At 20.4% G+C, this 15,543-nt stretch overlaps 4 protein-coding genes across 4 annotated transcripts; 2 read left to right on the forward strand and 2 right to left on the reverse strand.

Moving 5' to 3' along the window:
* Positions 1-493: 493 nt before the first annotated feature.
* On the forward strand, positions 494-4,321 carry PY17X_1117100 (conserved Plasmodium protein, unknown function; the record flags this gene model as incomplete). The annotated part of the gene is made up of 1 exon (XM_022956490.1): positions 494-4,321. One exon carries the CDS (start codon positions 494-496, stop codon positions 4,319-4,321), a length of 3,828 nt encoding a protein of 1,275 aa, XP_022812389.1.
* A 1,908-nt stretch (positions 4,322-6,229) lies between these two features.
* On the forward strand, positions 6,230-9,607 carry PY17X_1117200 (uncharacterized protein; the record flags this gene model as incomplete). The annotated part of the gene is made up of 1 exon (XM_724178.1): positions 6,230-9,607. One exon carries the CDS (start codon positions 6,230-6,232, stop codon positions 9,605-9,607), a length of 3,378 nt encoding a protein of 1,125 aa, XP_729271.1.
* Positions 9,608-9,996: 389 nt separating this feature from the next.
* PY17X_1117300 (conserved protein, unknown function) lies at positions 9,997-11,802 on the reverse strand (the record flags this gene model as incomplete). The annotated part of the gene is made up of 1 exon (XM_022956491.1): positions 9,997-11,802. The coding sequence occupies one exon, from the start codon at positions 11,800-11,802 to the stop codon at positions 9,997-9,999; it is 1,806 nt and encodes a 601-aa protein (XP_022812390.1).
* An 821-nt stretch (positions 11,803-12,623) lies between these two features.
* On the reverse strand, positions 12,624-13,937 carry PY17X_1117400 (ras GTPAse, putative; the record flags this gene model as incomplete). The annotated part of the gene is made up of 1 exon (XM_724180.1): positions 12,624-13,937. One exon carries the CDS (start codon positions 13,935-13,937, stop codon positions 12,624-12,626), a length of 1,314 nt encoding a protein of 437 aa, XP_729273.1.
* Between the last annotated feature and the right edge of the window lie 1,606 nt (positions 13,938-15,543).

The following is a 15,543-nucleotide window of genomic DNA, read 5'->3' on the forward strand; positions in this document are numbered from 1 at the left end:
TGTTACTTTTTTTTTTTGTTCCAAAATTTGAAAAATGAGATTAGAAAAAAAAGGAAAAACAGAAACAGACGATATTGGTCAAATTATTTTCCAAAAATCGATTGACTTGACCATCTTGTGTGATAAACACAATAAGCCCAAATAAATAAATAAAAATAACAAAATAGCAAAATAAATACAATATAATACAATATAATACAATATAATACAATACAATATAATACAATACAATATAATACAATACAATACAATACAATACAATACAATACAATACAATACAATACAATACAATACAATACAATACAATACAATACAATACAATACAATACAATACAATACAATACAATACAATACAATACAATACCTTGCTTATATTACACACATTGCAAATATAGTTATACGTATTCATGGTTGCGTGTGATATCCTTCATCTCTTCAAGCCATTATAGTCTTATGAAAAAAAACAAGATAAAATTAGATACTTGGAAAATATATGGATTTATTTTTTCTTTATATTATCACATTTTTCGAGTTATTATATTTATTGAGCGGAATTACAAGTTGTATAAATTGGGGTAGCGAAGATAAAAAGGGGTATCAAAATAAAATATTGTTTATTAGGAATTATAAAGAAAGATATAAAAGATGCAATAAAAATAATAATTTACAAAAATATTATATTCAACAAAAAGTATCGAAAATAAACTCCAAATTAGTAAGCTCTTTTGAATCACCTATTGTTGGAATAAACTTGGGAAATATATTAAAAAATAAAAATAAAAATAAATATTTATTTTTTTCACAAAATAATATTTTAAATCTAAGTGGTTCAAAAAGTGAATTAAAAATTTCATTCAAATTGCAAAAAGAATTAATTCTAAGACGAAATAAAAATTTAATAAATATTTTATTATGTCTTCATTATGTTCCTACAATTTCTAATGAATATTTAAAAAAAAGTTTAAATAATTTTCATCTTTCAGATTTAAACATAAAGGAAAATATTTTATATCATTTAACATTGAAGTGTTTATATGGCTTTGAAAAAAATAAAAATATTTTAGAAACAATTCATAAAAATAATTATAAATTTATTTTACAACATTCTAAGATATTGAAAAAGATAACAAAACATGTTCAAATTTCTGAAGAAAAAAATTGTTTACAATCTTCTAAAAGATTTGATAAATTAAAAAATAATTTAATTAGAACACATAGAAACAATTCATGGGTTGAAAATAAAGTCATAGATGTGTATTTAAAAATTCGAAAAAAAATAAATATAATTTTTATTAACACAAAAAAAAAAAAATATATATTTCAAACATACAAAAAAATAATAGGTAATATTAAATATTATGATGTATATGACAAATTAATCATTTTAAATTATTTATACAAAAATAAAAAATATAGAGAATGTTTTTTATTTTTTAAAAAATATATATATAATAGTATATTTGAACATAATACCCAACAAAAATCAAAATATTTTATTATAAATTTTATTAACATATTAAATCATAATAATATATTAAATATATATTTGATGCGAATACATAATTCATACAATTTTCTCTTAAGATCTATTTTATTGTCTAAAATTCAAGATAAACATAAATTGAATTTTTTACAAATTAATGTCGATAATTTTATTCAAAAAAATTTAAAAGATACTCTTTATTTGGGAATTAAACAAGACACAGATGTAGACAAAATTCAAAATGGCAATTCTAATAATAGTAACACAAATTTAACTTATTTATTTTATACAAATCTTTTAAATATATTTTTAAAAAAAAAAAACTATTATTTTTCTGGTCTTTTTTTAAAACAATTTTATTCTCACTATATGGATAATATTTATGACCATAAAATAGCCAATGACGAAAAGTTTTTTTTTTTTTTAATAACTTTAGCATTTTCTTTGAAAATATTTTATTTAAAAAAAAAGGGAAATATAACAACGCATGCCAGTGGCATATTCGGGGAATGCAAAGAAAATGCGAAAAATGGTGGAAATACACAAAATGGTGGAAATACACAAAATGGTGGAAATACACAAAATGGTGGAAATACACAAAGTAAACAGTTTGAAGCCTTGGACATATTCTCTCATATACCCTCACATAATTTTAACCACGTAAACATATTTGGTGAAGATTTGTTTAGTTCCGAAACAACTAATTTGGCTGCACCATTTGAAGTTGTTAATAAAATTATAAATTTAAATAAATTAGATGAAGAAGAAATTGATACATATAAACATTTCTATATTTTACTTTTGTGGCAATATGTATATTTATTACGACCTAATTTGAAAAATATAAATTTTGAAAATGTGCATTATTTTAATATTAATAAAGAAGAACCAAATCAAGATAACTTATCAATTTTGAAGGAAAAAAAAAAAGATAATCTTTTTTCAAAAATAATTAAAGGATATAAAAAAATTTTAAATAAAAAAATTTCTACACACCCTAACGAAGAAATTTTGATATACAATCAAGCATTCGAAGAGTTGAACTTTTTTATAGAAAATTATTTAACTGACATAATTAATAAAAATATAAATAATAAAAATGAAGAAAAATATATCTTACCTGATATTTTGTCAAATTTAATGGATATATTATCTATGCACAAAATAAACATATCATTTTTTTTTTCAGTCTTATATTTTCTTGACTTAAACAATAAAAAATTAATAAAAATTATTTTAAAAAAAAAACTTTTTAAAAATATAAATAAAAATATTACAAAAATAATAACAAAACGATTTCGCAAAGAAATACAAATAAACAAAAAAAATGAACAAACCCCATTCCTTTATGAATATATATTATCAGAATATAAAGAAATATATGATACATATAAAAATATTACTAACTATAGTACCAAAAAAGATATAAAAAAATTAATAAAAAAAATAACTGGAAAAAATGAAAGGAAACATCATCATTTTAAAATATTCAAAAAACCTATATTCGCCTTAAATTTGAAACAACTATTTTTTATTTTTTATTCTTTAAGTCATTTTAAAATGGATAAAGAAATTATTTCTTTATTTCGACATGCAATCAAAAATAAATATTTAAAAAAAAAAAATTTTATACACATTTTTAAAGACAAAAACGAAGAAAAACAAAATCACACAAATAATAATATAGAGGAAAATATTAATTTGTACAAAAAAATATTTTTTATATATCATAATTCTATCTTAAGTTTGGATAATTCATTTTATAATCCAAGATCAAATAAATGGGGTTCAAACTATTCAAAATATTTTTTTTATTATTCTAATAACCCATTACACATTTATAAATACGTAGGTAATAAATATGAAGAGAAGTTAAAAAAAAAAGAAATGTATAATCTCGTTAGACAAAATAAAAATTGTAGAGAATATGATAATAAAATTGAAGACGAATTGGAGAAAATAGAAAATATCGAATTTTTTGGAATAAAAAATATTGAGAGAATTAAAAAAAGCAAAATTTTTAAGAAATTCTTTATTAATAAAATATATAATTTTATAAATAAAAATGATTATACATTAATTTTAAATGGGCTTATGAAATATTTACTTAAAAATGTAACAACACTAAGAGCTAGCCAAATAGAAAAAAAATGTGAAACTAGCGAAAAAAAAAAAAAAAAATTATGGACAAAATATATATATTTATATTTTTACCTGACTTGGCAATGTTATTTAAAAACACACAAAATGTCAAATATAATTTTTTTGATTTTATTAAAAACTAGTTTATTAATGAATGATATAAATAATTTTAATAATCTTCTTTTATTAAATAAGAAATTAGCACATACAAATTATATGTGTATTAATTCTATGATAAATAATGACTCAAATTTTTTATTATTAAATTTAAAGAAAAAATATATTTCAAGTTTTAAAATACCAATTGATATGTATATTATTCATAATAAAAAACTTATTATTTATAATTTAAATTATTTTCAAGTTACAAAAATAATTAATAATTTTATTAATGTGGAAACACAAATTATATTTTTTATTGATTGTAGACAAACCTTTATTAATTTAATAAATTTAGACAATTTTTTCAATCTATCTTTTTTCAAAAATAATAAATTTATCCATTTTCTCAATCATCATAATTTAATATTAAATGAAAATAATTTTTTTAAAAAATCAAAATTTGTCTTATTTTTTGGAAATTGTATTAACAAAAAAACAAAAATTATCAAATATTTTTCAAGCCATTATAAAAATTATAATATTCAAAAAAACAAAAGTATAAAGGATGCTCTTATCATATCTGTCTATGATTAAAATTGGCGACTTATTTTTTTAGCTTCGTTTTGCAGCTGCCTTTGCTCGATTGTTTTTTTCACTTTTTACATTTTTTACATTTGTTATGATTTTCGCTATTTGTTCTATTTTCATTATTTTCGCTATTTTCGATATTTCGCTATTTTCGCTATTTGCGTTGTTCTACACCTGATGTCGTTTTGTGTAAAACATTTGCTTTTCACATAATTTATGCTTTATTTGAATAAAACTTTTTTTTATTGATTTTTTGGTTAAGTGGGGCTTATATAATAATTTAAAAAATATGAATTCGCACACTAATAAATAAATAAATATATATATATATATATATGTGCTTAATTGATATTATACTGGAAAAAAGTGGCCTTTACGAATATGCCTTTTAATAAACTTTGACAAAAATAGTTATTTATATGATAAAGGAGAAATATAATTTATTAATCAATTATTTTATGTGTTATATTTGTTTAATTTTTTTTTATCATATTTTGAAAAAGTACAACCCATATTCTTATTATCACGAGCTTATTTGATTTTACCCTATTAGCTTCATTCTTATACTAATATTTTTTTATTTTTTATTTTTTATTTTTTTGTTTTTTTTTTGGTGGCAATAAATGAAATCGATTAATTTTTTTTGAATTTACATGCATGTACTGAGAAAAAAAATATTTCTATGATCTCAATAAAAATAAAAATTAAAAAAAAAAGACAAATAATAATATTTCCAATTTGCATGTATTCTATATATAAATATCACTTTAAGCTAAAATATAGTCATTTATTCTATAAAATAAATTGTTAATAAATAACTGAAATTCATTTTTTTATATTTTATAAACACATGATAATAATAGACAATTTTTCAAAGAGACAACAAATTTAAAAAAAAAATAACCGAGGGTATCCAGACCCAATTTGTAATATATATATTAAATAATTTTATTCCTTTCATTTTATTAACCAAAATTTTTATAATATATTTTTGTCTATTTTTATAATATTTTTGTCTATTTTTATAATATTTTTGTCTATTTTTATATTATTTTTGTCTATTTTATCTATTTTTATAATATTTTTTGTCTATTTGATTGATGATTATATGTGGATAGTTACATAAGCTATTCCTTAAATTTTTTTTTCTTAAAATTACAATTTATATTTGAACTTAAAAATAAATTATTTTCTTATAAATGGCAACCCTAGCCTATATATAGTGATAAATATTTTATGATTCTACCAAATTATTTGTTTGTCTTTTTATCTACAATTATTAAAAACAGTGTATTTTATTTTATGTGTATATAATCTATTATTAATAAACAAACATGAAAAAATCGAAAAAAAAAAATTATTGAGAATTTTCCTTTTATTTTTTTCATTTTTTTCATGACAAATTATATATAACCTCAATATGAACACATTTTTTAATTTGTTTAAAAATAAACAAACAAATAAACAATGTCATATTGAAGTGGGGAGAGTGTAAATATTTTAAGCTCACATTTATTTCACTCTTTATTTTATATACATATACATGTATCCACATTTTACACACTACATTGAAGAAGAATCAAAAAAATATTATTTTTTACCAATTTTTTTAACAATCTTTTCGAATTCGTTTCACATCACAGAGGGAAAAAATAAAAAGGAAAAAAAAAACAACCTAATAAAAATTGATACCTCTAAATTTTATACAACATTTTGCAATTCGACACTTCGGTGTTTTTAAGACTGGACTGGCAAATTAAGAGCCATTCCATTTGTCTTACATTTGTCTTACATTTGTCTTACATTTGTCTTACATTTGTCTTACATTTGTCTTACAATTTTTTAATTTTTTTACACTTTTTTACACTATTTACATTATTTACACTATTTTTAAATCTCGATTGTAAAAATATAATGAAATATACAAATTTGTGGATTGCATGCTGTATAATTTATTTTTTGTTAATAAATTATTATTGTGAGAATAAATCATTAATTGATAGAGTAACAAAAAGAGGAGATTTAGACATTGTTTTACTATTAGATATTGGAAACGATCAAAATGGGAATACAAATAATTTAGGATCATTATCTAACAATGATAAACGTTTTAGTGGAATTCTTAATAACATAATTGAATTATCTAGAAATTTATTAGTTAAAAATGAAAATAAAAATGTTAAAATTACTTTTATAACATATGGAAATTTACATGTACAAACAAAAGGGACAATAACTAATAATGGAAATAACAATAAATTTGAAAATCAAGTTGTGAATATTTCAAATACATCTATACAAGATGGGTTCAAATCAAATATGAGCAATTCTTCTGTACATAATAATACAAGTTTTAAAAATGGAAACATAAATATAGAACAATTTATAAAAGTTATATTAAAAACAAAAATGGAAAATTCTCAAAAAAATATAATTGAATCTAATCATTTAAAAGCATTAAATTATGTAGGATTAAAACATTTTTATAATTCAAATAAAAATACGACAAAACTTATTATAATGTTTATTAACACAGATGGTAATAAAAATGGTGAACAAAATGATTTAGATGTAATTAATAATTTATTTGATAAAAAAAAAATAACATTAAATATTATTACAAAAATACAATATTTATCTTATTGTCATTATATTAATAATTTAGGACCCAATACAAATGAACAATTAAGATGCATAATAAAAAATTCATATAAAAATAATAATATTTTATCAAACATTTTAATAAAAGTATATAAAGATATTCCTGTAGATGCAATTTGTAATGATTGGGATGATTGGACAGCATGTACAACTACATGTGATATTGGATTCAGTTATAGACAAAGAACAATGTTAACTAATATTAAAAATCCAATAAATGGGTTCTATAAAAGAAAAGGAAAAAATTGTTCTCAACAAAATAATTATATAATAAATGAATGTTTTTATAAAAGTTGTGATAGTTCTTTAGATATATGTAATCAGGAAATGGATATATCATTACTTATTGATGATTCAGCAAATATTTATTCACAAAATATATGGCTAAAATATTTTATGACTCCAATTATAAAAATTATTTCCCAACTTAATGTTAATAATAATTTAGTTAATATTTCTATCTCATCATTTTCTAATCAAGTATTTAATTGGGTTGATTTTACATCACCTTTATCATCAAACAAAAATAAATTATTAACGTTTTTAAAAAATTGGAGATATAATTTAGGTGGATCATCTAAAGATATTATTAATGCTTTAAATATTGTAAATAATAATAATGTATTTAATTTTGATAAAAATAGACAAAATGCAAAAAAAATTCTTATTATTATAAATATTGGTGATATTTATGATAATAATAACTATAAAGAAATAATTAATAAAATAAGTCAGAATCATAATTTAGATATTTATTCTATTTGTCTTAAAAATAAAAATGTACAAAATTGTTCGGCTTTAAGTATTGATCGTAATCACATTTTAGGCAATAATAAAAAACAATTTTTTTATTCTTATGAAAATATGAGTGGTTTTAATGATAATGTTAATTTAATACAAAAAAATATTTGCTCAAATTCAAGTTATGATCAAGATAATGATTCTAAGAAAAAAGAAATTCCTTTAGATGAAAAAAAAGACAAAAAAATCAAAAAAAAAAATGACCCAACAAAATCAGACTATATCCCATTTAAAGAAAATAATATAAATAAAAAATTAAAGAAAAATAATGTTATTTTAAAATCGGTAACTAATTTAGACGAAACAAATGATGACAATGTAAATGATCCACTAGCTATTCCACTAAAAAGATACAAATCCGACTCTTTTATTAACAAGTCAGGTAAAAATGATGATAGTATTAACAAGTCAGGTAAAAAAGGTGATGATAACAATTCAATTATTAAGAGATTATTAAAACTGTTATATCGTAAAAAAAAAAAATATTCTATACAAAAAATTAACCCAAAAGATAAAAATAAGCTAACTTCATTTATCAAAAATTTAAAACATTATTTAAGTAGCAATAATGATAGTAAAAATAATGATAGTAAAAATAATGATGATAAAAATAATGATAATAAAAATAATGATGATAATGATAATAAGATCAATCCGGATGTCTATAAAAAAGTTGAAAGTGATTTTAATAATCTCCTTGATGAACTTTTTCATGAATCATCTAATAATACAAATAACGATTCAAATGATGAGGATGAAGATATTACTACTTCTACATATAATATAAATTATCATCCATCTTTGAATGATGATTCTATATCAACATATTCACATCTATTTGATAATATCGATATAGAACCTTATTGGAATTCAGATATAAATATACAAAATAAATTCCATTTTATTGATAGTGATGAGTTAGAAAAAGTGATCAAATCAGAAAATCTGTTCATCCCTTCTTCCTCTAATCCAATTAACAATTTTACTGACAATAATGTTCATATAAATCATGCACCTGGCCATGTACCAGAAGATGTACCAGATGTACCAGAATATGTACCAGAAGATGCATCTAGAGAAAAACCCGGGGATAGCGAAATATTAGAATCAGAAAAAAGTGAAGAGATAGATAATAAGAATATTTTTCCGCCCCCAAAAGAACCAAAATGTGAAATAAAAAAAAACAAAAAATATATTTCTAAATATGATATAATTAATAGATTCAGAAATAAAGAAATTATGAAAATAGATTCTATATCATTTGATTTAGATAAAGACAATGAAATTGAAAAAGTGGAAAAAAATAATAAAAATAATAAAAATATGGATGATAGAAAAGATAAAGATTATAAGCAAAATATTTCAAACAACACTAATAAAAATTATGATGAAAAAATGCCAGAAAAAGTGATAAGTTTAGAAGATATTGTAAAAATTAATAATCAAGTTATAGATAATGACGAGACGACTCTATATGAACTAGAAAATGAAGATGATAGTTGGAAAAGCAAACATCAAGAATGGGAAATCGATATGAACACAGTGTGGAGAAATAATAAAGGTGTCGAATCATATGTAGATCATGATAATAATGATGCAGATAATAAAGAAAAAAAATATCATTATGTTTATAAATATGCTGCTTCATTTTTCGTAGCTACATTTTTATTATTAGGAGCATCGACACTTTATGTTATACATAAAAGCAAACAAATAATTCCAACTATTTCTATCCCAGAAGAATTTATGATACATGAATCTAAAAAAACTGAAGATTATAAAGATCAAAATATAGCCATAGATTATAATGATGATTCTGCATGGAAATGAAAATAAATTTGACAATATGGAAAGAAAAACATACTCTCCATATTTTTAAAAAAAAAAATTCGCTCTAAATTTTTTTGCATAAATGTTTCGTATAAATGGGGTTGTAATTTTTTTACTTTTTCTTTTTTCTTTTTTCTTTTTCTTTTTATTTTTATTTTTCTTTTTATTTTTTTCGGTCCAAAAAGCCGACTCTATTTGATGTTGCATCGTGAAGAACGAATTGAACGTGTTGAAAGTCGAAATAAAAGTTATAAATCAATTTTTTATTTTCACAATTTTTAAAATAAAAAATAAAAAAATAAAAAATTTCATGATTGACACCCCTCTTTAAGTTATTAATTCAACCCGAATTTGTTGGTACAATTTTTTTATTATTTATAAAAAAATATTTATTTTATTAATGAAGATATTTTATTATATATTTCGTCTTTAATTGTATAATGTGTATCTTCGGCTTTTATAACTCTAACAAGACTCCTTAGTGTTATAATTAGATATGGTAAATTATCTATAGTTTCAAAAACAGTTACATCTTTAAGTATTAGTGTTGAGCCTACATCTATATATTTTTTATATTCCTTTTCAACTTCTTGATGTAAAGATGCAGGCATTTGACCAGATGGGTCCATACATATAATAAAATAACCATGGTTATGGCATTTTATGTTTTTTATAAGAACAATCATTTTATTAATTTTATAGTTAGAAAAATGTTTATTTTTTAAAATGTTATGTATATTATATGTATATAGAAAAGAATCATTATTATGTCTTCGAAAATATTTATGTGCATTAATACTTAAATGAAATGGGTCTATTGGTAGGTTCAAAATTTTTAAGGCTTTTAACCAGGAATTGTATTTTATAAATGAATAACAATATATTAATTTTTTATTTCTATCATAATCCTTTTTATTATATATATTTTTTGATAATTTTTCATCTTCTATTAAATTTGTATCAATTAAAAATGGAACCTGTTTATTAATTTTTTCTTTACTTATATAACTTGGAATTTTATCTCTCAATTTATTTATATTATTTTTAATATTTTGTAAATTTTTTTTTTTTAAATTTACTGTATCATATGAATCGATGTTATTTAATATGGATGATGAATAACTCTTTTTATTTGCCTCAAAACTTAATAAGCTATCAATATGTATATCATTATTATTATTATCATTATTATTATCATTATTATTATCATTATTATTATTATGTTTTTCACTTAAGCATGTCGAGCTAGAAAACGTATTTTTTACCATATCATTATTATGTAAAAACATTTCATTACTCTCTTTATTTTTAGTTACCTTCATAATATCATCATTAGATATATTATTTTGATCTACCCAATTACATATATCAGTTTCCATTGTAGCATTATCATTATTTATTTCTTTTGTTAAAAATTGTTCTTTATATAAATTTGTTTCATGTCTAGGTATTTTTCTCGATATATTTCTTGTCGTGTTCATATATAATTTATCTTCTTCTTTATTATATATATTATTAATATCATAATTTGTATTTATTACATTATTTGGTAATTCTGAATTTTTATTTTTGGTTAACTTGCAATGGTTTCCAGTTCCGTGAACCGTTTGTTTTTTATTGCTGCCATTTTTATTGCTGCCACTTTTATTACTGCCACTTTTATTACTGCCACTTTGATTATTTTTTAGCTGGGCATTTTTTTGTTCATGTAAATTATTATCTTTATAACCCTTTTTGCTGACATGTTCATAATTTTTTGTTTTATTTGTTTCCCCTTTTCCTAACGTGCTTATATTATCACCATCCTCGTCATTTATATTATTATAAAATAAGGAATTATTTTGAGGCAAATTTTGATAATTAAAATGATCAGTAGTATTAATACAACTACTTTTGTTGCTTATATTTCTGTTTTCGTCATTATTATTTTTAAAAAAATTATCCAAATTTCCAATATTACGAATATTGAAATTTAGTATAGAGTTTAATGGGTTATGGTTATTACTTTTTTGCACACTTCCATTGGTAGAATGGGGTGTTTGCTTATTATTTCCCAACTCATTTTTTTTCAGCTCATTTTTTTTCAACTCATTTTTTTTCAACTCATTTTTGTTCAACTCATTTTTTTTTTTGCTTTTCTTAATACAATCATCGTCACTTTCATCCAGTAGGCATGACAAGTTTTCATCTAACATACTTTTTGCAGAAATCCCATTCAAATTTTAAAGCAATAAAATTTTAAAGCCACAAAATTGATGACATCAAAATCATAGGAATACCTTTAAAACGTATGAACAGTCAGGTAAAAATGTGAAAATATCCATAAAGTATAATAAGTGGCTAGCACATTTTTTAAAATTAATTATTGCTGTTAATGTTATTTATGCATAATATTTACAATCATGTTAACCAATTTAGTGGCAATCATAGTAATACATTTTTGAATTGGTAAATTTTATTCCAAAAAAGAAAAAATCAAACCAATCAAATGATACAAAAAAAAGAAAATATAATAGTAAAAAATTAACAAAAAAATGGTACATGTTTCATTGTGGGGTCCCCTCTTTTTATGTATATACACATGGCTTATAAAAAAAAATTGCATAATAAATAAATAAATATATATATGTATATGTGTAAATAATATACATAATATTAATATAAAGGATGCCCGAGCATGTCGATATTCACTTTCACATATATTGCCACATTGGTAATAATGAAATTGGCACTAAAACAAAAAATAAAATAAAATAAAATAAAATAAAATAGAATAAAATAAATATATAAATTATATATAAATGGTATACAAATTATATATAAATGGTATACAAATTATATATAAATGGTATACAAATAATGTATAAATGGTATACAAATAATGTATAAGTTAATTAAAGCATTCGCTTTTATAAAGTAAAAATAATTAATATGGGTAATAAAAAACAATACATAGAATGAATAGTAAAATGCACACACATATGTGTAGGCAAATAAATTTTTATGAATTAAATTGTTATTTTGTTAGCCCGTATTTTTTAGCATAAACCCGTTTTAAAAATGTTAAAAAATTTTTGATATCAATGATACAGTCAATTGAGCTTGCCTTAATTTCTAATGCTTGACTAATATTGTGTTCTAACTTTTTTAAAACATCTTTTTTTATTTTTAAATTAGTTCTATTTTCATAACATGAAGTATCTGTTAAATGATCTGGAAAAAAAATATTATAAAGATATGAAGTTTTGGGGGTTTTTACATAAGTAGGTTTTTGCTTAGAATTTTTTTTATCAATTTTTGTAGCGACACAAGCTAATGGAATTTCGCCATTTAAAATATCTTCATTATTTTGATCAACGCCTTTTTCAATATCTATATTTTTATCAGAAAAATCAAATTTATTATCATATTCGTCTTCTTTATTATAATAATTAAAAGTTCGATCATCATTATAAAAATTAGATTCACTATAATTATGTTTTATATTTTTTCGTGTTAATGAAGTTGAATGTCCAGATGTAGATATCTTTGTGCTCATTTTATTTTTTTGAAAAATGGTCCAAATTTCATTTTGTTTTTTATTAACAGTACAGAATATTTCAGAAGGGGGTTTAGTATTTACATATAATTCATATAACCACATAACAAGATTATGATAAGATTTATTATTTGATGAATCATAAAATAATAAAATTCCATCATATTTTTCATAAAAAATGTTTCTAATATATGAATAAGTTTGAACCCCTCCAATTTCAAAAAATTCAACATATAAAAAATTATCGCTTTCTTTGTTTATATCATTATCAATTATTATACTATCATTATAATTAGTGTAATAATTATTTTCATATGTACTGTTAATATATTTATTATTTGATGTTACATCATTTAGATATACATTATGATATTGTTCATTTTTGTTTTTAATTATATTTAAGGGGATATTTTTTTCAAATATATTATTATTATAAGAATTATTTTTATTCCATATAAATGGATATATTTCAAACCCATATGTATATTTATGCCTTTTTTCAACAAAAAATTTTTTTGCATTCATTTTATTTTCGATAAACTCTAAAAAATTTTTTTTAGCTTGAAAAAACATAGATTCAACTATAGTTTCTACATTTTGTTTTTTGGAATTATTTTGTGCTAAATCTTTAGCAGATATAAATTGTTCTTTTTTTTCTTTTTCGTCTAAATACATAAAATAATCAAAATAATTAATAGGATATATTTCATCAAATCTTTCACTAATTAACCTAAGAAATGAACTTTTCCCAACCCCAAGATCTCCTAAAACCAAAATTCTTAAGCTCCTCATTTAGAAAATATTTTATTTAAACACTTAATATATTCTATACACACACACACACATATATAATGAAACCACAAATTACACCAATATAGTAAGCTCAGTCATATATTCAAGTTATATTAGCCTGACATGTTAATAATTTTTTTTTTTTTTTTTTTTTTTTTTTATTCATAATGTGTGTGTATATATATAATACTATACAAGTATTATATTCTTTTGGCCCTTCTCAGTGTTATTTTTGTGTTCGTCTTTTATTCAATATATATTATATTATATATTTTTCGATCCATTTTATTAAGTTATGAAATGCATATATTTCCATTAATAAACTTAATAAAAGTTTTTATTTCCATTCAAATTCGTATGTACATAATTATCATTGTATGAAGAATAGCTAGTTCCGCTCTTTTATTACATTCCAATCATTTTCGTTTTATTTTGTTTATCTATAAAATATAATGCTTAAAATTTATATTTTACTATATTCGCATTTTTATTTGCACAAAATTAATGTAAAAAATAATCATAATAATAAATACGCAGCATATATATTTTATGTCAAAATAATTGATATTTTTGATGGAATTGGCAAAACGTACAAAGAATGAAAATCCTAAAATGAAGGTAAAAATGAAGGATAAAAATGAAGGATAAAAATGAAGGCAAAAATGAAGGTAAAAACGAAGGTAAAAATGAAGGATAAAATGAAGGCATATAAAAATGTCTTATAGTTTTCTTCACTAAAAAAAACTGGTAATATATATAAATATTTAAGGAAATTATTAAAAATATAATTCAAATTTCCTCTAAAATAGTTCTGTTTTCCCACGTTGATATCAAAAAGGTTAAAAACAAAAAATGAAAAATAAATCGCTAAAGCAAAAAAAAAAAAATACCATAAAAAAAATTAAAAAATTATAGAGTTAAAAATATAGCACAATATTTATTCTTGCTAAGTTTTAGTAATTTGGTAAACTGTTCTGTGCTATAATAACAAAGTGTAAAGGCTAATATTAAAAAAAAAAAAAATTTCGGAAAATATATATATCTCCATATAAATAATCACATGTATATATATTAAAAAAATAATAATTTGCAGAGTTAATATTATTATATACATATATAATATATTATGCATCGCTTTTTTTCAATATAAAGGAATTATTTTATTTTTTTTTATAATAAAAAAAATTAGTTTCCTTATAGTTGGTTTTAAGTTATACAGAATGGGATATATAAAAAATAAAAAATACATCAACAATAAGGAAATATATTTATGTGAATAATACGCTTTATATATAAATTTGTTTTTTTTTTTTTTTTTTTTTAAATTTGGGTTATTAAAAATCTATATTTATTAGTATATTTTTTTTTCTTCTTCATTTTTTAATTCTTTTATATGAAGGAAAAAGAATAAAAAAAAAAAATATTATAAAATATAATAAACCAAACAAAAACAAATTTATCTTGGTGTTTACTTTTTAATAAATTTGATATTGCCATACATAAATAATATGTCCATAAAATGTAATAATAAAATTATGTATTATAATTTCCCTTAAATATTACTAATTCGTATGTATATCAATGTATGGATGTATTTTCCGAAATA

This window comes from Plasmodium yoelii, assembly GCF_900002385.2.
Source record: "Plasmodium yoelii strain 17X genome assembly, chromosome: 11".
In the NCBI taxonomy this organism is placed as follows: Eukaryota; Apicomplexa; class Aconoidasida; order Haemosporida; family Plasmodiidae; genus Plasmodium; species Plasmodium yoelii.